The sequence below is a fragment of the Pinus tabuliformis genome, chromosome 1_2 (genome assembly GCF_031772625.1).
Source record: "Pinus tabuliformis cultivar Carrire ecotype Pingquan chromosome 1_2, CPIR1, whole genome shotgun sequence".
Lineage (NCBI taxonomy): Eukaryota > Viridiplantae > Streptophyta > Pinopsida > Pinales > Pinaceae > Pinus > Pinus tabuliformis.
The window spans coordinates 75862187-75887672 of record NC_142298.1 but is presented as its reverse complement, the minus strand read 5'-3'; the positions used below and the strand labels follow the sequence as shown (position 1 = coordinate 75887672).

General features: G+C 40.3%; 1 protein-coding gene across 1 annotated transcript in view; it reads left to right on the top strand.

Moving 5' to 3' along the window:
- Positions 1-25486, top strand: part of LOC149204490 (histone-binding protein MSI1-like) — a 161572-nt gene that overhangs the window by 114142 nt on the left and 21944 nt on the right. The window contains exon 3 of the mRNA XM_089394729.1: positions 24728-24823. Coding sequence (XP_089250855.1) covers positions 24728-24823 — 96 coding nt within the window. The remainder of the gene's footprint in view (positions 1-24727; positions 24824-25486) is intronic.

Genomic DNA, 25486 nt, shown 5'->3' with positions numbered 1-25486 from the left:
TTTTGTAGATGAATCATTATTTGGTCAAGCTTTTCAAGTGTGAGGGGAAATTCTTGGAGGAATCAACCCATTCTTGAAAAATATTCAAGAAGAACCGCATGTTTTGAATTCCAAAGTCTCATCTATATGTTATTTGTGTCTTGCAGAGATTCTTTCAAGTTTCTTAAAGCTTTTATTTCTTGCATCAAAATATCAAACTTGGAAAAAAATATTTTTTACGTATTGTACTTCATTTATCAATATTTGGCTATTTCAAAGAGCTAAGTCATGGCTAGTCAAAGAGGAGAGCTTGCTTATACTCTTTGACCTAGCCTCTTGTAGATTATTTTTGTAGCATACTTTGTTGTCATCTTGGTCTAACATTTGAGTTATTTTTGTATCCTTTCAAGCAAGATAGTTTCCATGCTTTGATTTGTAGACTTATTCATCTTGAAAGGATTTATAATATCTTGTGCTAACAATTTAGTGTTTCACTTTTATTTTGGCTTTCCATTTGAAAGCATTTCACTTCATTTTAAGCAAAATACAATTTCATTTCTTAAAGAGCAAATACTTGGAAGACACTGGTTGTTTATGTGTTTCATGCTTTTCCTATGATGGTTATTGCTCATGTTAGTGTTTTGCTTATAAATCTTAAAGAGATAATCTATTTAACTCTAACAATTCTCCTCGAAACTCACATCCTTTTTAACTTAACTGTTTATTAGGGGCCACCCCCCTTAGCTAACCTAGAAGATACCTCAAATAGAGAGACTCGGGATTACTATGACAACCCCTTCTCTGAGTTCCCTGCCACCAACCACACCTTGTGGGGTTGAAGGCTTTTCTCACTGACTTGTAGGTAGGTGTAGGCGGTAGGGTCAACAGGTCCCACACAATTTGCATGATAGATATGCCCGATTTGCCCCACCAACAGGCTCCCCATACTCCCAAAATGGGTCCAAGGCTTTTGGCATATTTGTAGTGAACTAATTCAAACCTAGGGCACAAAAAAAAACAAAAAATTGACATTAAACCTGCCTGCCAACACAAAAAAATAATAAGTAATAACCACCTCATTTAAAAAAAAAAATACCACATTATTTGCAATGTGAATGAAAAATGGCAATAAGAGGGTGCATAAGAAAGTTGAAAAGAGAAATGAAGCTTGTTGTCCAAATATGGAGAAAACCCTTGCATTGGCTCATGGGCATGAAAATCATAGCAAATGGAAAAAAAACAAAGAAACAAAATGTTGGTAGGAAAAGAGGCAAGCAAGCATAACCCTAAATCTATGAAAAAATCATTAACATAGGGGTTTTTAAGAGCATACCTGTTAATGGAAAAAATGAAGTTTGTCTCATTGTTCTTCAATCTTTGATCCACAAATTCTTTTTACTTGGTGGTGATAATCGCTGTTTAATCCTCAATCCCTCCTTGACAACCACCACAAAGGTCTTCCCCTTCCTTCTCCAACACTCAGAAATCGAAATGACGAAAAAAAAGGCAAATTTCCCTTTTCTAGCCGCGACCCAGTTGGCCCGACGATATTTTATATCGTTGCGCGATATTTTGTCGAGATATTGGTGATATTTCGGAAATATCGCGATATTTTCTGGATTCAAAATATCATGATATTTTCTCAGTCATATTTCAGCTCGCTGAAAATATTGCGATATTTCCAATATTCAGCGATATATCGATGATATTATCATCACTGAGTATGTCCAAGGTACATCCTTTAAAGCGTGGTGGCACGTGATAGCGTTGAATGGAGTAGGGGATGAAAAGGTGCAACCCTAGGCCACATGATGGGGTACAAGGGTAGACAATAAAAGGGAAGCTCACACTTTGGTATATAATGTGTAGGAAAGAGAAATTGTGGTGCATAAGGTGCCCTGACCTTGATTTTTCCACCCTTCTTTATATGTTTTTTTTATGATTTCTCTTTGATTAACTGCTTGGGGCTCAAAGGATAAGAGCATGATGTGTAAAGTATAGCAGAGGATATCCCCTTTAAGGTAGCGTGGTTCATTGCCCATCAGGGGTTGGGACAATCATGGGTTCCTGAATGATAAAGGAGGCTCATCTAGGGCCTATAGGAGCTAGGGTGATGGCCATGATAATGGGGTTGAGATCATGTATTAGCTTTTGCCCACGTGCTAAATGTGTTTGTCTCAGTCATCTTCTGCATTTTGTAGTATATTTTCCTGTTGAATGTGGCCAATTATGCTTTTACTTTTCTTTTCAGTTGCATCAACTTCCGGGGCATCATTTCATCCCTGACCTAAGGTGTGGGCAAGGGGAGGGGGAAGGCTAGCCCTATGTGGACCCAATGGAGGAATGTGGACCTAGGTGGGAGAAATGATGAATGGGGTTATAATGAGCAAAAGGGGAGTGATATATGTGGATGAGGAAGCGGGACCATGCAACCAAAATTAGGGTTTCCCATATAACATCATCCCTAAAGCCCAAAGGTTAGTAAAATAGATCCCACGAGACTAGGGTCCAAAGTTAACATTGAAAAGAGGTATAGGGGAAAAGAGCATAGACCTAGCGCACTCTTTCTGCTGAATCCCCCCATTAATCCACACCCAGAAGTATCCATGATAGGCAAACTACAATACTCAATTACCAAATGACAAGGCATACCTTTAGGTTCAGGAGGCACACCTTCAAACATACGATCATGACAGATGGGTGAGGGACCACATGGTTGGCACAGGTGGTAGAGAAATGGCACAATGAGCTACTTGGTGGATACAAGGGGCTTCTGGCTGCCGGCTGAAAATCTTGGAGAAATTTTTTCTCCTAGGGATATTATGCACAAAATGGTGAGTAACACAGCCTACATGACAAAACTAATAGAAGCAGAGCCATCCACTTTCAAAGAAGCTGTTAATCACCAATAATGGAAGGATGCCATGAATGAAGAATATCATTTTATAATGAAAAATGGAGTTTGGGAGATCGTACCTGGGCCCGAAGACAGATCTGTGGTAACTTCCAAATTGATCTACAAGATCAAACATGCAGTAGATGGAAGTATTGACAAATATAAGGCAAGATTTGTGGCTAGGGGCTTCTCTCAACAAGAAGGCATCGACTATGAAGAGACATTTACTCCGACAACAAGGTTTACAACTATATGTTCGTTGGTCTCTTTTGTAGCATTGATGGGATGGAGCATCCACCAAATGGATGTCAAGACTGCATTCCTGAATGACACAATTGATGAGAGAGTCTATAATAATAATAAGTGAAGCTAATAAGAAAGATAAGTAAAAAGACATCACAAGCAGTTATCAAAGAAAGAGAAATCACTTTAATCATTGTCCTTTAGATTTTTCAACAGTTAGAGTCACAATCTCTGCAGTGCCAGAGACATCGGGTGGTTAGAACACAGGGGGAGGTATTGTTAGTCAAGCTTTTGCTTGCTTCCCGTTGGCTTCTATCCCACAACCTTCTCTAGGGACTAATTCCAAAATAGTTAAGAGGAAGGTTACATTTAGAATCGACATTTAACTTAAAATCAACCAAGATTCTGCATTTCACCTAGTTTGTAGAATTTTCACTTCATCTAGGATAGTCAAGCATCCAAGCAGCAATTGTTCATCCTATCACTTGGCATCTAATTTGTAATAAGCAAGAAGTTGACTCCATAAGGCACTGGTCTTACATTTAAATCTAATTTAATCTATAAATCTTGTTAAATCAACCAAGTAGCTAGGCCTTTCAATTTTGTCTCCAGGACTAGTTGGTTGCCAACTTGTTCTTCATTTCCATCTTCCATAGGGACTACCCGTCATAACTTGTTGTTGGGAGACAGCTAGGACGGAGAGGTCAGGGATCAGAGTGACAACACCCAACTTGAGTCGTTGTTGCACTGTGCTTATACAATTTAAGTGACAACAAGTCCAAAGCAATGATATCTGTTCCATGCATGCTTTGTTTGATGTTAAACATCCTCACCAATTTCCAATGGATCATGGTAGAATTCTCTTGAAGGGAACTCCCTTATCTTAGGATGCATTCAGTTTTGAGTATTGACAATCTCCACCGGATAGCTAACCAATTAAAATTTCTTTACAAACTCATCCCATATCCAGTTTGTTTAGTTGTTCAAGGATGCAAAATTACAGGCAATTAAATTGGATGATGAACTAGAATTACTTGTTCACATCCATGGACCTTTCAGTATGAGCTACTTCTTCAAGCTCTTTGCAAAAAAATCATGATGAAATCCCATTTCTTGCATATGTTATATAGCTATTCCTTAAGGTTCTGTATTTCTAGAGGATTACAAGAGGAGAAATTAGAATAAGGGTTGCACTATGAGCATGCAAGATTCTCTTGTATTATTATTGCCTATCTCGTCACAAGTGCGACACATTTCTTATCAGCAAGAATTCTAGCAATTTCCATCTCTTCAACGATTTCATTGTGGTGTTTGTTTGTTTTCCATTTCCTCTTATTTCATGGCATTTGTATGATCTGACCATAAGTAGTTTGCAACATGATTCCAATCTCATGTCCATTATTGCACCATAAATACTATTTCTACATTTCTGTGTTGCCTCAACCTTTGAATCCGAAGGCACTGGGAAATCACATCATTCATCTGACAATGGAAGAATTTGTTCTTACTTTTGATGGTTTATTCAAAGTTTCTATTAGTTTTTGTAGCATCGAATGTGTTCTGGCCACAAAATTTTGTGGAAAGGCTAGATTACATGAGATCTCCAAAAACCCATAAATTATTTATGGAAACTCCGCCTAGAAGTGTCTCAATTAGATTATTAACCAATTTTTAAATATTTCCCAAGTCTAAACTTAGGGAATATGGTTAATTAATCAATATTAATTGAGATAAGACGAGAATCATCTAGAAACTCACTTGGATCCAATGATCCTAGCCATTGATTAAGTTTTAATCTTCGCCGTTGGTGCTCCAACATTGGATTATAAAAGAAATTCGATGTGGTGGTGGAGATCATCCAGTGCAGATACTCAGTTGCCCAGACCGTTCGATTTTCTCAGTAGCAGCAGCTCAGCAGAGAAGATAGAGCCACAGGGTGAGTAGTAGGAGGAAGAGGAAAGCAACAACATTACGGAAGGAAGTTTTTAGTTCCCAGAAGAGTTGAAGGAAGGACGATCGAAATCTTCAGAGGGCCAACATAGGGATTATGCAGAGGCTGACACAGACATTTTAGCACAGAGGTCAAGGAAGCTATTTCGGAGGCAGAAAAATTGTTGTGGGGTGAGGAGAATTCTCACAATATTTTTTCTAGTGTTTTTTTCAGATTAGATTGCCAGCTGGGCATCTAAATTATTGTACTTAGAATTGTTGCTGAACATTAATAATAAAACCCTCATCTGTTGCACTGGTTTTCCCAAGTTGGTTTTTCCGGGAACAATTGTCCAAAATAACTGTGTCAATTTTATTGTGTGATAGAATTTCTTTGTTTCTAGTATTTTATTTTTCGCAGTATCTATATGCTGAAAATTGCAGCTGTGATTTTTTTCGTTATTTGTCATAAGCAAATAAACTGTAGAATTAATTTTTGAGTTAGAAAAATAATCTCCAGTCGTTGCAACAGATAAAATTTTCACATGTTATCAAAGCTTAATTGATTAGCTGGGAAGCTCAGAAGCAGAAAAGGAATTTCGCTGTTCAAAGGGAGCAGCAGTTTGAAATTCCCAGAAGAGACTGCACCGAGCCCATAATAGGCAGTTTGAGTTACTAGGGCAGTAGTTCGATTTTTTAGTTGAAGTGAGGCAGGAAAATCAAATTACCCAGATTAGTGATTCCAACAGTGAGAGGGAGTAGTTGCAGCTTAGATTTTTCACTGAGCAGAATCTTGGTTGGACATAAAAAGTTTTTGCTGCAGGTTGCAAAGTAGAATTCGCATCAGGAGAAAAAAAAGGAAAAAATGAAAGAAAAATAGCACACTAAAATTGTTCCAGTATAGCCATGGATAGAAGTAACATTCAGGAGACTTCAGATTTGTCTTCCAGATTGGAAGACGAATTCGCTTGCTTAGCAGGATCAACTTCATAGGGAGTTTGGTATACAGATAGTGGAGCTTTAACTCACATGATAGGGGTTAGAGAATATTTCTCTAACTACAAAGAGGAGCAGATGGATTTCTAGATTACTATGGGAAACATAACGAAATGTACTCCAATAGGGATAGGTACCATAGATTTTCAGGGGGAGTCAGGAGAAAGCACCAATGCTTCAGATGTATTACATGTGCCAGGATTGTGTATGAACCTGATTTTAGTATCTCAGTTACAAGATAAGGGGTATGATGTTCACTTCATAGGGAAGAAAGTGTATGTCAAACACCCGAGCTGGAAAAAAGTGAGACAAATTGGAGTTTGAAGTAACAGGTTGTACCAGTTACAAATCGATTCTCCAATGGAATTGATAGGCAGTAATAGTAGCAGTGGGAAGGAGCTGAATGCTTTATGGCACAGGAGAATGGGACTGTACATCATGGAGGACTCAGGATGCTCAAAGAAACCATAACAGGGGTTCCCGAACTCGGAACCAAACACGATGATGTGTGCAGAGGGTGCGTACTTGGGAAGTATGCTAAGGCAACATTTCCAAGGAGTGACAGCAGAGCTGATGGCGTGTTAGGTATTATACATTCAGATATTTGTGGCTCGATGTCCACTAGAGCTCTCAGCAGTGTTGAATATTTGATCCAGGTGGATGTTGGTGGCCACCCACCTATCCCATTTGGACCCCCACAACTATCTCTTTTAGTTTTTCAATTTCCTAAATTGTAGCACAATTTACTATTTTTAGCAATGTTTCGGGTCTTGAACTTCCAGAGCCATTTTGAGGCCCTAAACGTCGTTTTTTCGGAAATCTGGGTGTAGTGCTCGGATAGATCTTTCTAACGAGCTATTGTACGTGTCAAATGGAGATCATATGCCAATGTTACGACCCCAGGAAATTGATGTATCAATTTACCCAAACGGGGCCCACAATTTGGCGTTTCATCTTCTAAGGTTAGGTTTTGGAATGGTAAGGGTTTTTCATTGTTTCTCAACAATAAATAGGCCTTCGAGCCTCATTGTAACACAGTTTAGAGGCATGTAGCCGCCACATCTCTTCTCAGAGATAAGCTACCATCGCCCTAGTTGGTTTATTTCCATCACTGTTTGTAAGCATATTTTAGTATTTTACATTAATGAAATGAAGTATTATTTCCGCTGCATATCTGTGTTTATAGTTCTCTGTAATTTGTTGCGTTCCTGTTTAAATCTGGATCAGTGGTATCAGAGCGGTCTGCGTTTTCTCTGTTTTTCTTTGCATGTCCCCAATGAGGTCGGGATATAAGGAGTTAGGGCTTGAACTGGTCGAACCTTTGCAAGACTAGCCTCGCAAATCCCGACTGCCTCCCATGGTGGATGAAAATAAAGACGAGAGGGCAGGAGATCCTATCAAAATCTTGCTCGAAGAAGCCCTCGAGCGACAACGGAACGCGATGATGGACAACTTTGCCTAGATTCTTCAGTGGCTACCCAGAGGCGATGCATCGGCCTCCAACAACGACTCTAGAAAAGCCACACTGTTTAAGGTACAAGTTAATTTTGAAATCCCCATCTTCGAGGGTCAAATAGACGCAGATGCCGTAGATAAATGGTTAAATCTGTTAGATGGGTATGTTTTTGTTCATGAATTTTCAAGTCGAGAAAAGATTGTTTTCGCTCTTCTCAAAGCAGCGCCCCACGTCAAGGACTGGTGGGAAACCTACTGCGAACAGAAGGATGAAAGTACAGGCTCACTATTTTCAACCACACCCACTTGGAATTCATTCCGGGATGCCGTCAAGGAGCAGTACTACCCTGTCAAAAGCTATGAGGACAAATATATCAAATGGACCACACTGTGGCAGGGACGGGACCAAGATGTGCCGGAGTTCACAAACATTTTTTATACCCTTCGCACACAATTGGGTATCAAGGACTCTGAGCTGCATCTGGTACTCAAATACCGTGGTTGCCTACACAGATACATCCAGGAAGAGATGGAGTTCCTGAACATCTCCTCGCTCGGCACAGCATATTGATACGTTGTCAAAATTGAGCAGAAGTTCAAACAGAAGAAGCGAGACTTTAGATCTGCAAATCCAAAGACCAAAGGACAAAGCCAAGGCGGGGTGACCCAAGACAACCCGTCGAAGCTGCAAGAAAAGAACAACACCACGAAGTCGAAGGACACAAGAAAGTGGTGTGAGTTCCACAAGAGTCCCACTCCTAACACAAGTGAGTGTCGAACTAAGCAGTCGCTGGTGGCCGAGTTGAAGGCTTCAGAATCAGATGCATGTTTCGACCCTGAGGCAGAACCCGACAAGGGGAATGGCAAAGGGAAGCAGATCATTGATGCGGAGCCCAACGTCACTGTTGCCACTACCAAGATCCATAAGAATGAGCCCGAAGATCCAGAGGAGGGAGAGCGCCTTTTCCATTCACAGATGTGGGTGAAGGGTTCGCCATTGCAATTCATTGTCGACAATGGCAGCCAAAAGAACCTCATTTCATTAGAGGTCGTGAAGCGGTTGGGTCTACCAACTACACCACACCCGCAGCCGTACAGTATCAGGTAGCTTCATGAAGGACAAGATCTCAAAGTTCGCCAGTAGTGCCGCCTTCCCTACAACCTCAAGCCCTTCACAGACGAAGTATTGTGTGATGTTACACCTCTGGATGTTTGTGATGTACTATTAGGCCAACCATACTTGTGGAGGAAACATGCTGTGTATGAGTCAAGGCCTCGTGCTGTCATTATTTCCTTGTGTAATTCATTATACAGGATACTGGAGCTAGCCCCACCTACCGCCACCTCTTTGATCACTACTAAGAAAGGCAGCAAGCTCATCTCCCAGACTAGGAAATTCATTTTCTGTCTGGTTCACTCCCAAAGTAAGGGGAAGATCGTCACCACATCCATGACCCCCGCAAAGGGTTCCTCCACGCAGCAGCAGCAGCAGAGGGATACGGTCATGAAAGAACACAGGAACAACTTCTCCTCACCCACAGGGGTACCACACAAGTTTCAGGTGGGCAACAAAGTCTGGTTGCATCGACAGAAAGAACGCCTTACTAGAACCCATCAGAAGCTCAGACCACTCTGACATGGTTCTTACAGCATTACCAAGGCCGTGAGAAACAATGCTTTGAAGCACAGCAGTCCTCCATTCCTTCGCTTGCACTGAGTGTTCAATGTGGAACGCCCTCGACCATGCTTCCCACCATTACTGAACACATCAGACATTGCAGAACAAGTTCAGCAGATGGAGGAACTCAACGCAATGGGGACCATTGCTTCCTAAGGGGGGAGGAATGATCCAGGTGGATGTTGGTGGCCACCCACCTATCCCATTTGGACCCCCACAACTATCTCTTTCAGTTTTTCAGTTTCCTAAATTGTAGCGCAGTTTATTATTTTTAGCAGTTTTTTGGGTCTTGAACTTCTGGAGCCGTTTTGAGGCTCTAAACGATGTTTTTTGGGAAATCTAGGGGCAACATGGGTTCATGGACCGATGTTTCTTTTTCCAAAGTTGTAGTGCTCGGATAGATCTTTTTAACGAGCTATTGTACGCGTCAAACGGAGATCATATGCCAAAGTTACGACCCCGGGAAATTGATGTACCAATTTATCCAAATGGGGCCCACAATTTGGCGTTTCATCTTTTAGGGTTAGGTTTTGGAATGGTAAGGGTTTTTCATTGTTTCTCAACAATAAATAGGCCTTCGAGCCTCATTGTAACACAGTTCAGAGGCATGTAGCCGCCATATGTCTTCTCAGAGATAAGCTACCATCGCCCTAGCTGGTTTATTTCCATTACTGTTTGTAAGCGTATTTCAATGTTTTACATTAATGAAATGAAGTATTAATTCCTCTACATATCTGTGTTTATGGTTATCTCTGTAATTTGTTGCGTTCCTGTTTAAATCCGGATCAATATTTCGTCACCTTTATTGATGATCATTCCAGGAAAACCTGGGTCTACTTCTTGAAGACTAAGGATGAGGTCTGCGATTGTTTCAGAGAGTTTAAAGCTCTCGTGGAGAATGCAACAGGGAAGAAGATCAAGGTGTTTCGCTCAGATAATGGTGGAGAATACATTGATAAAGACTTAACAGATTTCTGTGCGAAGGCATCAAGAGAGAATGGACAACTCTATATAATCCACAAGAGAATGGTGTAGTAGAGCGAAAGAACAAAACCATTGTTGGAGCTGTAAAGGCTATGTTATATGACCAGGATCTACCTAGATTTCTGTGGGCAAAAGCAATGTTGCATGAAGCAACGACGAAACGAGGATGTTTTTCCGAAGCGGGGACGCGAAAGCGTCATTTTTCACAAATCTAGGAAGCGAAGTGTCTGCTATATATATATATATTTTATTTTTTTTAATTATATTTTTTTGCATTTATACTCAAAACAAACATCCCAAATACCAATTTAGTTGTAGAAGACATGAAAACATGCATATTTTTGCATAAATCAAGGTAGATATGGCATCCATGATTCCATTGTAGTTACTAGTATGTACATCAATGATTAATTATTTGAACATCAACCATCTATATTCTAGCAATTACAAACATACATCAAATTTTCAAGCATATTATAAAACATAAAACATTTAAGCATATTATAAAACATAAAACATAGAGCATATTATGATTTATCTAGCAAGTGAGCAACTGTCAACATTTGTCATGTCCAAAATTCAAATAATAATGTTTACAAAATATGTCACTTGGTCACTGCCAAGACAAAAAAGGTTCAAATTCACAAGCCTACATGTCTAATGATTAATCTATGACAAAAGTAGTAAATTGTGAATATATCTACTAATCTCTTCTCCTTCCACCACGAAGAGAACATGGCGGCGGGCCTCCACGTGGTGGTAATGAAGAAGATGCTGCTTGTGGAAGTTGTGGCATTGAAACTGATGAAGACGAACCCCTTGCTGTTGGTGTTGAACCATGGAACCTAAGAACCAAGGGATCAGATGGGGGTGGCATCTCAACATGATTATCATCATCCTGGAATCACTCAAAAAATTCATACAAAAAGAAAACACTAGTTAACAAAAAAAATTAAAAACATGAATTAGAGAAATGCTTTATAAGGAAAATTCATACCACAATGGACATACCTGGATAAGAGCATCCTCTAATTGCTCCAATCGGAACACTCCATCCTCCAAATTGGGCTCCTTTGGATTCTTGTCCCAAATCTTAAGGTCTTTATTAGTCTTTGCATCATCACGGTAATGGGACAACAATCGCAAGTTGTAATGAACATAAACCAAGTTCTTTGCCCGGTCTAAACTCAACCTGTTCCTTTTAACACTGTGGATGAAAGAATAAGAGCTCCAACACCTCTCTGCAGAAGAATTGTTTACCACCTGTGATAACACCCACAATGCCAAAGTCTGTAGAAGTGGAGTAGCCCCTCCATGCATGTTCCACCACTCAAGAGAAGAAAAAGTCTCTCGATCTCCAATTGCATGCATGCTCCCAAATGGACCATTGTTAAGTGTATAGTTGCTCAACTATCTCCGTACCATGGCAGCCTCCTCCTCATTAGGGACTAATTTACTCAATGCAATCATATATTTTTTGTGAACCTCTTGATCTTGGTGTGGTTTTCTCTTGCTTCCCCCCCTAGGTGCTGGTGTTGAAAGCCATGATGGATGATAGTATTTAGGTGTCAAAACATATGCTAATGCATGCAATGGAACATTTAGCATTTCCCATCGGTTTTCCACCTCTGCATGAATATAATTGTACAAGGTGATATCTCTAGGCTCAACAATGTCTTTAATCTGCCCCAACATGCTATCCATTTGCTCATACACCTCCCTAGTTATTGGTTGATCTGAATCTCCAAACTTGATCATGTAATAAATTGGTTTGGTGAATTACAAAACATATTTAACCTGTGACCAAAAGTACATGTCAAGAATAGTGTCCTTGGCTGCATTAGCACCATCTCTATCAATGTTAATTTCATCCCATGTTTCAGCACACACCATATTAGTTAAAGCTTGTCTCACCTTCACTAGCCGCCTAAAGGTGAGGTAATAACTGGCAAATCTTGTTTTTGCAAGTTTAAGCAACTGCAACTTGGAGTAAGTTCCATAGAAGTAGTTTACCCTTGTATGCCCTATGATGAATGTAATGAGTTGCTTCCCTCTCCTATAAAGCTTATTAATCCACCCACATTTTTTATGCTTCACAATATCATGCATCAAAAGGTTCAATGTGTGAACCAGACACCCAGACCAAAATATGTGTGGATGAGTATGCTCAATAATTTTTCCTGCTGCCTTACAATTTGTTGCATTATCTGTGATCACTTGAACCACATTATTCGGACCAACATCTTTAATTGATTGCAATAGGATATCTGCAATGTTTTGGGAAGATGCACTGATGGAGGAGTCATGACATGTAATAAACACTGCACCACTAACATAAACACCAAGAACATTTATCAAATGTTGGTTTCTAATATTTGTCCACCCATCTGATACAATGGATACCCCACAATCTACCCACTCATTTGTAAAACGTGTCAAAGCTCTTTGAACCTTTGCTTTTTCTCTTTCTAATAACACTGTTCTAGATTTCTCATAGTTGGGGGACTTGTATTCTTTTGGGGCTTCATTGATGGCCTTTACCATTTCATGCCAATAGGGAGAGCGAAGCACATTGAATGGTACACAGCAAGCACAAAGAAATTGGACTATCTTTCCATCCACATCATCCCTCCCAGCGACATTAAGGGAATCCCCTATTGTTCTTTTACCTCCAGAGCTCCAGAAGCACCATGAGGAGATGAGCTACGAAATCTAGAGGTTGTACTTGATTTAGAATGAGTTTTTTGTTCTTGCTTTTTTGTTGTGCAACCTCCTCTATTTGGATGTATTTTCTTCTTTGTTTAGATGAAATGTTTGGGCAAATTTGTATCCCTACAACACCCTTTTTATCATCACTGTCCACCACCCCACAAAGATGCCTCCTCACACAGGTATATGAACCACTAAATGGTTTTCCTACATGACAACCATGAGGGCACAAAAATTTGTAGCTTCCACCACCCTTTCCCCCTTCAAGTTTGATCACATAGTTCCACAAGGGTGTTAATGCAGCGTTCCCCTCTAGTGTTTCAGTTTCCCCTTTAGGTTCAAAGTCATCCCCTTCCTCTTCAAACCCTTCCTCATCATACATTGGGTCACTCATATTGGGACCACTGCCTTCTTGTGCTTCTTCCCTTCTATTCCTACCATTGTTTTACAAACCGGCCGTTTCGAAACCGAAACGGCCGAGTCGAACCGAGTTGAAGCCTTGAGGAGTGACCCGGTAGAAAAACCAGTCCGGGAGGCCGAGTCATGACTGACTCGGTCAACCCGGCCGTTTTGCACATCTACTCGGCCGAGTCATTAAATTCAGCCAGTCACCCAAAGAAACAACGATTTTTCTTTTTTTTTTTTAACTTTTTAACATTTGGCTGATTGTTGGGGACTCCAAGGTGTTTTCTAAATTGGTTAAGTGCTATTTGGGGTCCATTCCCCTCTCCTAGTATTGATATGATGTTCAAATTTCATGGTAATGTTAAATTCTTAAAGTAAAAGTGACATTCTCCTTAATCTTCATTTTCATCCTTTTACTTAAATTTTTAACATTACCATGAAATGACTCAGGATGTTTAAGAGTGGTTCCAGCCTCATTGGATTTCATATGGAGAAAGTAGAATTTTAGATTTCATTCAAAATCAAGCAGACTTATCATTTTTTCAGGGTTTTAGGATTGGAGGATTGCAATGTTTCCATTGAATTTTGTCATGTATTAGGGTATGGAACTCGTATTTAATCAAGAGCACCAATCCCTCTGTGTACCTTGATGTTAGTGACATTGGTTGTTGAACTCCTCTGGGATTCGCTCTCAAACCTGGAGCTTCTGAAAATGTCGCTTCTGCTCCCGTTTTCGCTCTCGCTCCCCACTTCCGCTCCTGCTCCCAAGTAACACTGAGCTAGATGATGTTGGCAACTCTAGCAGTAGCCAGTACTGGTCATTGATGGGGCCCCTTGTCTGACTCTGATGATGATGATCCAGAGATTGGTCGAGATGATCTTGGCTCCTCTGGCAGTAGCTACTAGCCTCCTTGGTTATTTGTATTTTGTTTTGACTCTTGAGTCTTTGATCATGTATGACAGACTACAGTTGACTATGTATTTACTATTGCCATTGGGTACCACCGTACCATTTTGAAATAATGGATTGGTTCATGAGCCTACTTTGATCATATGTTGTCTTCCATGTATATTATAATGTTGTGTGTTTAGAAACTTGAATGAAAATCTTTAAAATTATGTTTAAAATATTTAAAATTATGTTTTTTTATAAAAAAAATAAATATTTAATGTATTTTTTACAACGACCGAGTCATTGAAATCGAGCCGGCCGAGTCATTACCGAGTCGGAGTCCGAGTCGGAGTCGATCCTCGGCCGAGTCCGAGTCCGAGTCCGAGTTGTAAAACATTGATTCCTACTCCCCCTTGCTATCATTAAAACCAAAAGTGGAATGATACATAGAAGCCAAAAGAACACCATCTTGGAATATGGATATAGGTGGTGGACAACCTGCAATTAAATGAGCAAGTAGAAACAATGGGAAAAAGTAGGAGAGGGAGGAGAAAAATACAAAAAAAAATGTCAAAAAATAAGGGAGTTTGGTGTTTGCACTTACCTCTTTAACTCTTGTAGATGAAGTCCTCCAAGCTCTTACTCCAAGCACCTCCTCCTTCACTCCTCCAAGCTCTCCTCTCTTCTCCTCTCTTCTCTTCTCTTCTCCTCTTTTCTCTTCCCCAACTCTCATAAACTCAAAGTGAGAAAATGAGAGATGAATGGGGGCTTAAATCCCTTCATTCCTCACCCTAACCCAAGGTGGATCCACCCCCAACAAGTCAAAATACAAAAAAATGATTTTTGTTTTTTTAAAACAACGTTTTTTTTTGCCGCGTGGCGGAAATGGAGGAAGCGTGTACTGAATCGTATGCGATCTGTACGCTTCATCCTCCAAAGCGCGGCGCTTCATACGGCCGAAGCATCGTACGAAACGCGCTTCGAAAAAACCGAAACGCGTTTCAGGCATACGCTTCCGGAATTTCCAGGAAGCGTGTTTATCAGTCCGAAACACGTTTCAATTTTTCCGAAGCGCGTTTCGAATGGCGCTTACCCCACGCATCTGTACGGATCACAGATCGGGGTTTAGATCCGGGCAGAGGGGGGTGGGGGACATTTCCTGCAACACTGAGCAGAAGCATGTAACACGACACTGTGTATTCAGAATAGGACTCCTCATAGAGCATTGGGGAAGAAAACGCCGGAAGGTGTCTTCACAAGGAGGAAGCCAGAAGTCAACCACCTCAAAAGTTTTGGCAACATTGCTTATTGTCATGTGCCATACGATAAAAGGACCAAACTGGACCAGATTGTAGAGAAGGGGTTCTTTGTTGGGTATAACAAATCCTCAAAGGCATCCAAAATCTAGATTCCTAGCAATAGGAAGATAGTAGTAAGGCGAGACGTGAAGTTCATGGAGGACCGAGCTTTTAGGAGGTCTCGTGAGATGCTTGCGGGTGATTAGAATCAGTTAGCAAAATTTCCTTTAGTCCAGCAACAGGGACAGCCAGTGGGACAAGCAAGAGGACAGTCACAAGGATCAAGTATTGTGACCAGTACCAGTGTTTCCTCAGGTGCAGGAAATACGGGGAGTTCTCAACAAATAGAGCAACAGAGATAGGATGAGGAGGAGCTGGTAGAACCTCCCACGACTACTGGTCGAGTCAGCAGAGAAGTTCATCAGACATTAAGAGATGCAGAGGGACAAGCAAGGGACAACGCAGACAACCTGACAGGTACCAAGCATTGGTAGCTCAGGTTGCAGAACCTTCCAATTTTCAGGAGGTCGCATAGCATTAGGTGTGGATAGATGCCATGGTAGAAGAGTATAGCTCTATCATGACGAATGATGTTTGGGAGGTAGTGCCCAGGCCAGAAGACAGATCAATTGTAGGTTCGAGGTGGATCTATAAGATCAAGTATGCGGTAGACGACAATGTGGAAAAGTACAAGGCTAGGTTCGTGGCAAAGGAGTATGCACAAAAGGAAGGGATAGATTATGAGGAAACCTTCGCCTCAGTCGCCAGATACACTTTGATCCGGTCAGTTATATCTCTAGCATCTTAGATGGGATGGCAGATTGACTAGATGGATGTCAAGGCGACCTTCTTGAGCAGGAAGTGTACATAGAACAACCAGAGGGCTTTGAGACTTAGGAGAGGTGCATGCATGTGTGGAAATTGAAGAAGGCTCTATATGGGCTCAAGCAGGCTCCTAGGGCATGGTATAGTAGAATTGACACCTACTTGTAGCAGATGGGGTTCGTCAAGAGTGACCCAGATCCCAACCTTTACTATTTGATGGTGGAGGATGAGCCTCTCATTCTAGTTTTGTATGTGGATGATCTATTCTTGACAGGATCATCAGGGCTCATAAATGACTGTAAGAGAAACCTGGCAACAGAATTTGACATGAAGGATTTGGGGTTGATGCACTATTTCTTAGGATTTGAGGTGTGGCAGAAGCAGTGTTACTTGGGAGCGGGAGCGGAAGCGGGGAGCGGGAGCGGGAGCGACCAAGCTCCCGGTTTGGGAGCGAATCCCGGAGCGATTTTTTAAAAATATATATATTTTTTATATTTTTTAATTTTTGATACATATATGTCAACAAAAACATGTAGAATGATGAAATAGACATAAAAAACATAAAAAAACATAAATTGATCATTGAACCATATCACATCAATCATCTAGAAATTATAATCGTCATCAACCTTAGTAAAATAATAAATTAAAATAACATTCAATTCAATAACATTTATCATCATTGATCACCAAAGTAACAAGTTGTACTTGTAAGCCAAGTTTAACCATTACAAGAAGTAATATCGAAGATATTTCTAAGTCCTAACTTCTAACTGTTAACATGATATGAAATGTTAAAAATTTATAAAATGAAACATGAATAATGAGATGAAATGAAACAACTTTAGTCTTTCACAAAGCATCATATTCATAATTCACAATCATTACCAATGAGTTATAATTGCCAAGGCCCAACTTCAAACTTCAAATTTTCATTGTCACAGTGATATAATGTTTACAAAAAATATCATAATGTCATAATGATATGAAAGAGTCAAGAGTCAAGAGTCAAGGACTTAAAACTCAACACTGAACAGTTATGAAAACTAAAGTGACAAGTCTAATAGAAACTAAAAAAGACAAGTAAACTATAAATCTACAAGTGGCCCTTGCCACGAGAGTCTCCAGGAGTATAAGTAGGTCGTGGTGGTCTTCTAGGAGTCTCCCGCCCAGACCGACGACCAGAACTAGAGCCTCCACGCGAGGGTGTCGATGGAGGTGGCGACAGCAATGGAACAAGACTCGGGCCCCGAGAACTGCTACTGGATGGTGGAGGTGGCATGGCTGCTGCAGCTGCTTTAGCTTCATCCCGTACAAGCTCATCTTCTAGTTCTTCCATATGTACAATGCCATCCTCCAAATTGTCGTCCTCAGGGTGATTGTCCCAAATTTTATATGTGGGATCTTCATTAGCCCGATCACAGTAATGGCTCAACAACCTCAAATTGTAGTGCACATAAACCAAGCTTTCTGCTCGGTTTTCGTTGAGCCTGTTTCTTTTCACATTATGTATATAACTGTAGGTGCTCCAACACCTCTCTGCAGAAGAAGAATTTACAACCTGTGCAAGAACTTTCAATGCCAATTTTCGCAAAAGTCCGTCGCCGCCATATGTTTCCCACCATGTGAGAGAATCAAATTTATCTTTGTCGTCCATTGCATGGAAGTTACCATACAAACCACTGCCAGTGAAGTATCTGCCTATTTCAAAGTGCACAGCTGCACATTCCTCCCTGTCAGGCACCAACTTTTCTAATGCATCCAGATATCCTTTAGTTACCTCTCGATCTAAATGGGGTTTGGTCCTAACACCACCCCCTGCTGCAGGTTTGCCCAACCAAGAATCTGAGTAGTATTTTGGCGTAAGGATATACGCCAAGCAATGTAGTGGAAGGTTAAGCCTTTTCCACCGTTCACACACACAATCGTGAATCAGATTGTACAAGTCGGGATCTCTGTTATTAACAATGTCTTTTATTTCCCCCAACATGGTATCCATTTGCTCATACACCTCGCCAATCACTGGTTTGTCTGTATCTGCAAACTGAATCATGTTATAAATTGGCTTGGTGAAATCCAATACCTGTCTCACAGTTGTCCAAAACTGCCCATCAAGAGCGGCCTCCTCCACCGTTTCAAAACCTGCAATGTCAGCTACATTTGTAGCCCTTTCCTTTAACACCTGCCAATTTGGACTTGATACCATGCTAGCTAAACCCTCTCTTACCTTCAAAAGGCGCCTGAAGGTGAGGTAATAGCTACCAAATCTAGTCCTCGCAATCTTCAGCAACTCCAATCTCGAGTGACTGCGGAAAAGGCCATGGGTATTGCTATGATTTGTAATAAATTTTATCATTTTTTTTCCTTTCTTGTACAAATCACCAATCCATTGGTATTGTTCATTTTTGTTTTTGACAATATCATGCAATAGAAGGTTCAATGTGTGAACCAAACATCCAGACCAAAATATGTTCGGGTATCTATCCTCAATAATTGCTCCCGCTGCCTTACAATTAGGAGCATTATCAGTGATGACTTGGATGACATTGTATGGGCCAATATGCTCAATTGTTTCAAGCAATGCTTCTGCAATGTTGATAGCGGTCTTGAACTTGTCTGAGTAATCATGTGCAGCTAGAAAAATGGGACCACTTCGGGACACAGCAAAAACACTTATCAATGGCTTGCCTTTTACATTTGTCCATCCATCAGATACAATGGACACCCCATTGTCAGTCCAAGAACTTGTCATTTTATTCAAAGAATGTGATATTTTTGCTTTTTCATGATCAAGGCCAACAGTTCTTGCCTTGTCATACCCAGGGCTCTTGTATCCTTTAGGGGCATCATTTATCGCAGAAACCATTTCGTGCCAATAAGGTGAGCGTAGAACATTGAATGGTATCCCATTTGCATAGAGGAACCTGTAAATTTTTGAATCCACATCATTCCTACACCCCTCATCAAGGAAATCTGATATGGTTCTACGGCGTAAAGATGATGACCCTGAGCCTCCATGTCCATATCCACTGCCTTGGGAGGATGCTGAAGGAGTTCTTTGTGAGCTTTCAAAGAAACCCCTTGATCTTTTTGCTCTGTATTGGGCGTCCTCCTCTTCCTTTATGTATTTGGCTCTATCTGCTGTTGACACCGCGTTGCAAGTTTTGATTCCTATTTGTTTCTCTCCATCCCATGCCCTTTTCCCGCAAAGGTGTCTTCTAGCACGGGTGTATGAGCCTGTGTAATCAGTGTTGCAATGGGGGCAATGAAATTTAGTGGTTCCACCCCCTCTCCCTGTTTCAGCCCTCTGAACATATTTCCACAATGGAGTTTGGTCTTGTTTAGTTTTTTGACCCTCATGTTCACCCTCCTCCACATCCTCCTCACTGGGGTTTTCACCTATTTGACTTCCTCCGGCTTCTTCATCCACCTCTTCAGTTTCAGGCCCCCTCCGTTTCCTACTCTCCACCACCATAATAACCAGAAAAGGGACTAGGAAGAGGAAAATGCCAATAAAAATCCCCAGGTCCATCGTGTTTGATGTTTGTAGGGTTTGACTCTTGAATCTGCAAATTAATTTAGTTTATTGGGATTAATTCATTTAATTTATTAATTTAATTTAAATTAATGATCTTTAAACTCAAACAGGTAAATTAAACTAACCAAACTAACTACCTAACCAACTAAACTAACTAAATGATTAAGTTACTTACCTCTGCAAGCTTGCTCCTCGCTCCTTGGCACTTGCTCCTCGCTCCTCAGCTCTGGCTCCTTGCTCCTTGCTCCTCAGCTCTTGCTCCTTGCTCCTTTGCTCTTCCTCAGCTCTCAAGTTCAAGCTCAATCTCATTGAAATGATTTTTTTTTGGCCCATTGGGCTTATAAACCAAAAAAAATTAGTTAAATTTTTTTGTTTTTTCGGGTCCAGCGGAATTTTTTTCCGCCGAACCGCTCCCGGTTTTTTAAAATTCGCTCCCGGAGCGTTTTTTAATGCCCGGGAGCGATCAGGGAGCGATCGCTCCCCGATCGCTCCCGGGTATTAAAAAGCGCTCCGGGAGCGATCGCTCCCTGAAGCGCTCCCTCACAGACCAGGGAGCGCAAATTTTTTTACGGGAGCGCGCTCCCGAAAATCGCTCCCGTCCGGGAGCGATTTGGGGAGCGCGCTCCCGACCCGCTCCCGAGCCGCTCCCGCCCGGAGCGCACTTCGGGAGCGGGTTCGAAGGGGGGGGGGCACTCCCCCGCAACACTGGGCAAAAGGATGGGGAGATCTTCCTTGGGCAAGGAAGATATGCTACAAATATTCTGAAGAGGTTCAGAATGCAGGATTGTAGGCCCATGTCTACACCCATGATTACCAATTGGAAGAAGATAGATACATCAGATGACAAGGATGTTGACCCACCTTGTATAGACAACTCATTGGGTCCCTCATGTATCTGGTCAATACTAGGCCAGACATTTGCTTCGCAGTCAATACCCTCAGTCAGTTCATGGTGGAACCGAAAAGGGTACATTGGGCAGCAACGAGGCATATTCTGAGGTACATTCGTGGCAAAATTGAGTATGGGTTGAAATATACTCGAAATGATGATGCCAAATTTTGTGGGTACACAAATGCAGATTGGGTAGTAGTTTAGTGGACAGGAAAAGTACCACCGGGTACTACTTCAGTGTTGGATCAGGGATGGTTTCTTGGTGTAGTAGGAAGCAGAAGTCAGTAGCACTGAGCTCTGCAAAAGCAAAGTATATGGCAGTCAACACAGCTACGTACGAAGCTATATGGCTTCGGAAGCTGCTAGCGAGATTGTTTAGGCAAAGGATGGAGGTGACCAATGTTTATTGTGATAATCGAAGTTGCATAAAGCTCTCTGAGAATCCAGTGTTTCATGAGAGGTCGAAGCACATCGATATTCGGTGTCAATTCATCAGAGATTGCGTACAACGAGGAGCAGTCTAGCTACAATATGTTCCCACAGAAGAGCAAGCTGCAGATATACTCACGAAAGCTCTAGGGAGAGCTAAGTTCGTCTATTTCAGAGAACAGACGGGTATGATGGAGAACTCGTTTAAGTAGCAGAGACATGCTATTTTAGACGTTGTAAATGTTGTAGTTGTAGCAACAACAAATGAGAGGGACTTGCAGTGCGGATGCAGTGTTGGCAATAGTATGGCAGGGTCAGCAGCAACACAGATGCAACGAATATCAGTGTTGCACAATAGCTAATGGGTAGCAGCAGCCAGACATCAGCAACGTGACAAGAGATGATACAGAGACAGGGTGTTGTTATAGGGGGCAACAACACTAGAACACATTTCTCGCTAAGAGGGAGTGTTAGTTTTTGTAGCATCGGATGTGTTCCAGCCACGAAATTTTGTAGAAAGGCTAGAATACATGAGATCTCCAAAACCCAAAAATCGTTTTTGGAAATTCCACTTAGAAGTGTTTTAATTAGATTATTAACCAATTTTTAAATATTTTATAAGTCTAAACTTAGGGATTATGATTAATTAATCAATATTAATTGAGATAAGGCGAAAAGTATCTAGAAACTCACTTGGATTGACCAAGAAATGATCATAGCCATTGATTACGTTTTAATCTTGACCATTGGTGCTCCAACAGTGGATTATAAAAGAAAGTTGATGTGGTGGTGGAGATCATCCAGTGTAGATACTCAGTTGCTTAGGCAGTTCGATTTTCTCAGTAGCAGCAACTCAACAGAGAAGATAGAGCCACAGGGTGAGTAGCAGGAGGAAGAGGAAAGCAACAACATTCTGGGAGGAAGTTTTCAGTTCCCGGAAGAGTCGAAGGAAGGAAGGCCGAAATCTTCATAGAGCCAGCATAGGGATTGCGCAGAGGCTGACGCAGACATTTCAGCGCAGAGGTTAGGGAAGCTATTTCGGAGGCAGAAAAATAGCTGTGGGGTGAGGAAAATTCTCACAATATTTTTGCCAGTGTTTTTATCAGATTAGATTGCCGGTTGAACATCTAAATGATTGTACTCAGAATTGCAACTGAATATTGATAATAAAACCCTCATTTGCTGCACCGGTTTTCCCAAGTTGGGATTTTCCGGGAACAATTGTCCAAAAATAATTGTGTCAATTTCATTGTGTGTGTTAGAATTTCTCTGTTTCCAGTGTTTTATTTTCCACAGTATTTTTATGGTGAAAATTGCAGTTGTGATTTTATTCGTTATTTTCCGTAAACAAATAAACTGCAGAATTAATTTTTGAATTACAAAAATAATCTCTAGTGGTCGCAATAGATAAAATTTTCACAGTTTCAAACCCTACAAAAGGCATAATCCATATAATCAAATTCATTGCATCAAATGGCATTTTTTTACATATGTTAGCTGCAGTCGACATAAGAGTGAAGAAAAAGTCTAGGCGTGGAATCATCACCATAAGAGGCTAGAGCCCTCAGATGAAGACAAGTAGTTGGGTGCTCATGGGAAATATTCTTGATCTCATCAATAACCGAGTCCTCATATATAAGTGGGCCTCTCATTGTCACGAGAAGACCTGCAAATATCATGACTTCATTCTCAAGCATAAGAACTGTATCTGTGTCTTCCAGCAAGGAGTGAGTTGATAAAACAGGCTCTACAACGGTCATGGACACTGCATTGAAGAGTACATAGTGAAATAGTGAAACCCAAGTCGGGCTTCTTTCTATAAGCCACTGAATCCTCTCCTTATCCATATCCAAGGGAGAGACAAAAGACGTCCACATCTGAAAAGATTAGCTGGATATTGCTCTTGTGATCGTCAGATGTAGTTCCAACATCTCAGTACGGACTTGCACTACCCAATGTTGAATGGCATGCTTCATCCAACATTGAGTGGAGCACTTGGCCGCGTTTGAATTGCCCATAAGTTTCTTCATCACCTATCATCACTTATTTCTTCTTGGACATTCTCTGATGTTGTGTGACAACTGACAAGTGTTAAATTGTTGTTTTTGTATTTTTTTTCTCTCGTCGCTTAATGGAAGGAAGCCCTCTTCAATGCTGATTGATTGGGATTCCTCATTCTTCATCACAGTAAATGCAATTTGAACAAATATGCTGCAGATTGCATTACATTTCGTCAATGGTAAAAAAACCTTTACACTACATCTAACTTTGTTGTAACATCAATTATTCAAGGAGAGGCAGGAAAATTATTCTCGAGACAGAAAATTGATGGAGTTTTCGACTACCACCTTCAATAAAGCCTGAACCAGGCTAACATTTTGTTTTTCTTTATTAATTTTTCATATTTCTCTACTCACCATTCTTTGTTTCTTCCACTGAAGAATGTGTTTGACAATTGTAAACAAAAATGCTTCCAAACGTCAAGCAACAATAAGAACTTCCATGCCTTTTCCTTAAGTATAAATTCGGACAGAGGAATAAACTTGAATATAAGGGCCACTGAAATACTTTAACATGGATCTGTTAATCATATTAATAATCATCACTTATGTATTGATACATTACTGTACTTTAATATACTATTAATTCATTAATGCTGTACATTATACGGACTATTGAAAGGGCCAGAGTGGGCCAGAGTCTATCTGTTAAAGGCGTTAAAAGGTTTTGTAGGGTTTTCTGGCATATTTCTCTGGTTTAATTTGTTTAGAATTTGGCAGGGATTTGTTGGAATGAGAAGTTTGAGTGGTAAACTCTCCAAAATCTAACTGCCTAGTGGTTTTTGGGGGGTTCTGAATCACCCATATATATATAGGTCAAAAACCCATTTTAAACAATAGAGAGTAAGATTTGACCAGATTTTTTTTAACCACCTTCTAGCCCAAAACTCCATACGTATAATAGTTAGACAACGCCATTAAAAGGAGACATACTTTGTTAAAATTTAGAGGTCAGCATACCTGTTTTTTGCTGCAGTGAATTTTGGTCACGTATTTACGCTGTATGGAATTCTGGGCAGATAAAATAACTGTGTGCCTTAATTTTTACTCGAAAATATTTTGACTTCTTTTTACGCGAAAATATTTTTTTATCGTTGTTTGGGATGGCGAAACAGAGAGTTGCATGCCCTCTCATTATTTATATTTAAGAAATATTCTTCAAATTTAATGTAATGTGGGGTCCACCCGGCACAAAGAACGGGAATAACTTTTCCCTTTATGGAAAATACCTGCGAAACGTTTCCTAGGCATGACCACCATGTTCCTGTTTAGTTTCTGGTCTATCCCAAATCTTTGAATTCTGTCCGCTTCAGTTATAATGCCGTATTATCCGTTCTTATGTGCCATATTGGTCTATTTCTTTATTATGACTTCTCTTAGCCAACAGTGCTTTTGATGGTGGATCTTAAATAGACTCTGAAATTGATCCCAGGAGTCAGCTTTGAAAGAAGCAACTTTTCAGCTGATGTGTGTTTTGCATGCGAATCTCATATTGCTTTTCTTTTCTTATGGATTTCAGGGAAGAAGTCTTTCAAATAGAGTGGAGTCCTATGAATGAGACAATATTAGCTTCGTCTGGTGGTGACAGAAGACTCATGGTTTGGGACCTCAGAAGGTTGTCTTTTTGCACACTTTATATCGACTTCGGCTAGACTTGAATTCTTCTGTTCTAATCATTGAAAATCTCTAATGCAAAGTTCATGTTTTATGCTGATTTGCATATCTTTTTTCCTTTTATAATTGTTTAAATGACTCTTACATAAAGTAGGTAAGAAATGTATAGGACAGATAAAATTGAATGCACATTGAAATATAGGAATATTGTAATTTTCTGAACAACTAAAGAATAACATTTCTGATTATTTACTGTTTAAAAGTAATAACCTTATAATTGAAAGTGGAAAATTATGAAATAAAAAAAAAGACACACAAAACCTCGAAAGAGAGGAAGGAAAACTAGAGTGGCCTTTGTTTAATTGGTAAAAATTTATACATCATACAAAATCAATCAATTTAAGTTGTGTGCTTAAACTCAGTTTTCTTTGTATTTGAAAAAATCTATGATTAGGATTTATTTTGTAATAAAGTTTTATTCTCTGGTTATTTAATATTTTATACATGACCACCTATATTAAGTAAAACTTTAGATAATTATTGTGTTTAGGATTAATTAGTTAATAAGAGCCTAGTTACCTTGTGAAGATAGTTTGAGCCACAAGTTAGGGTGTTAGTTGTCCTTTTTTTTTTTTGTATAAATAGGGATCTTCCTCCTTTCATC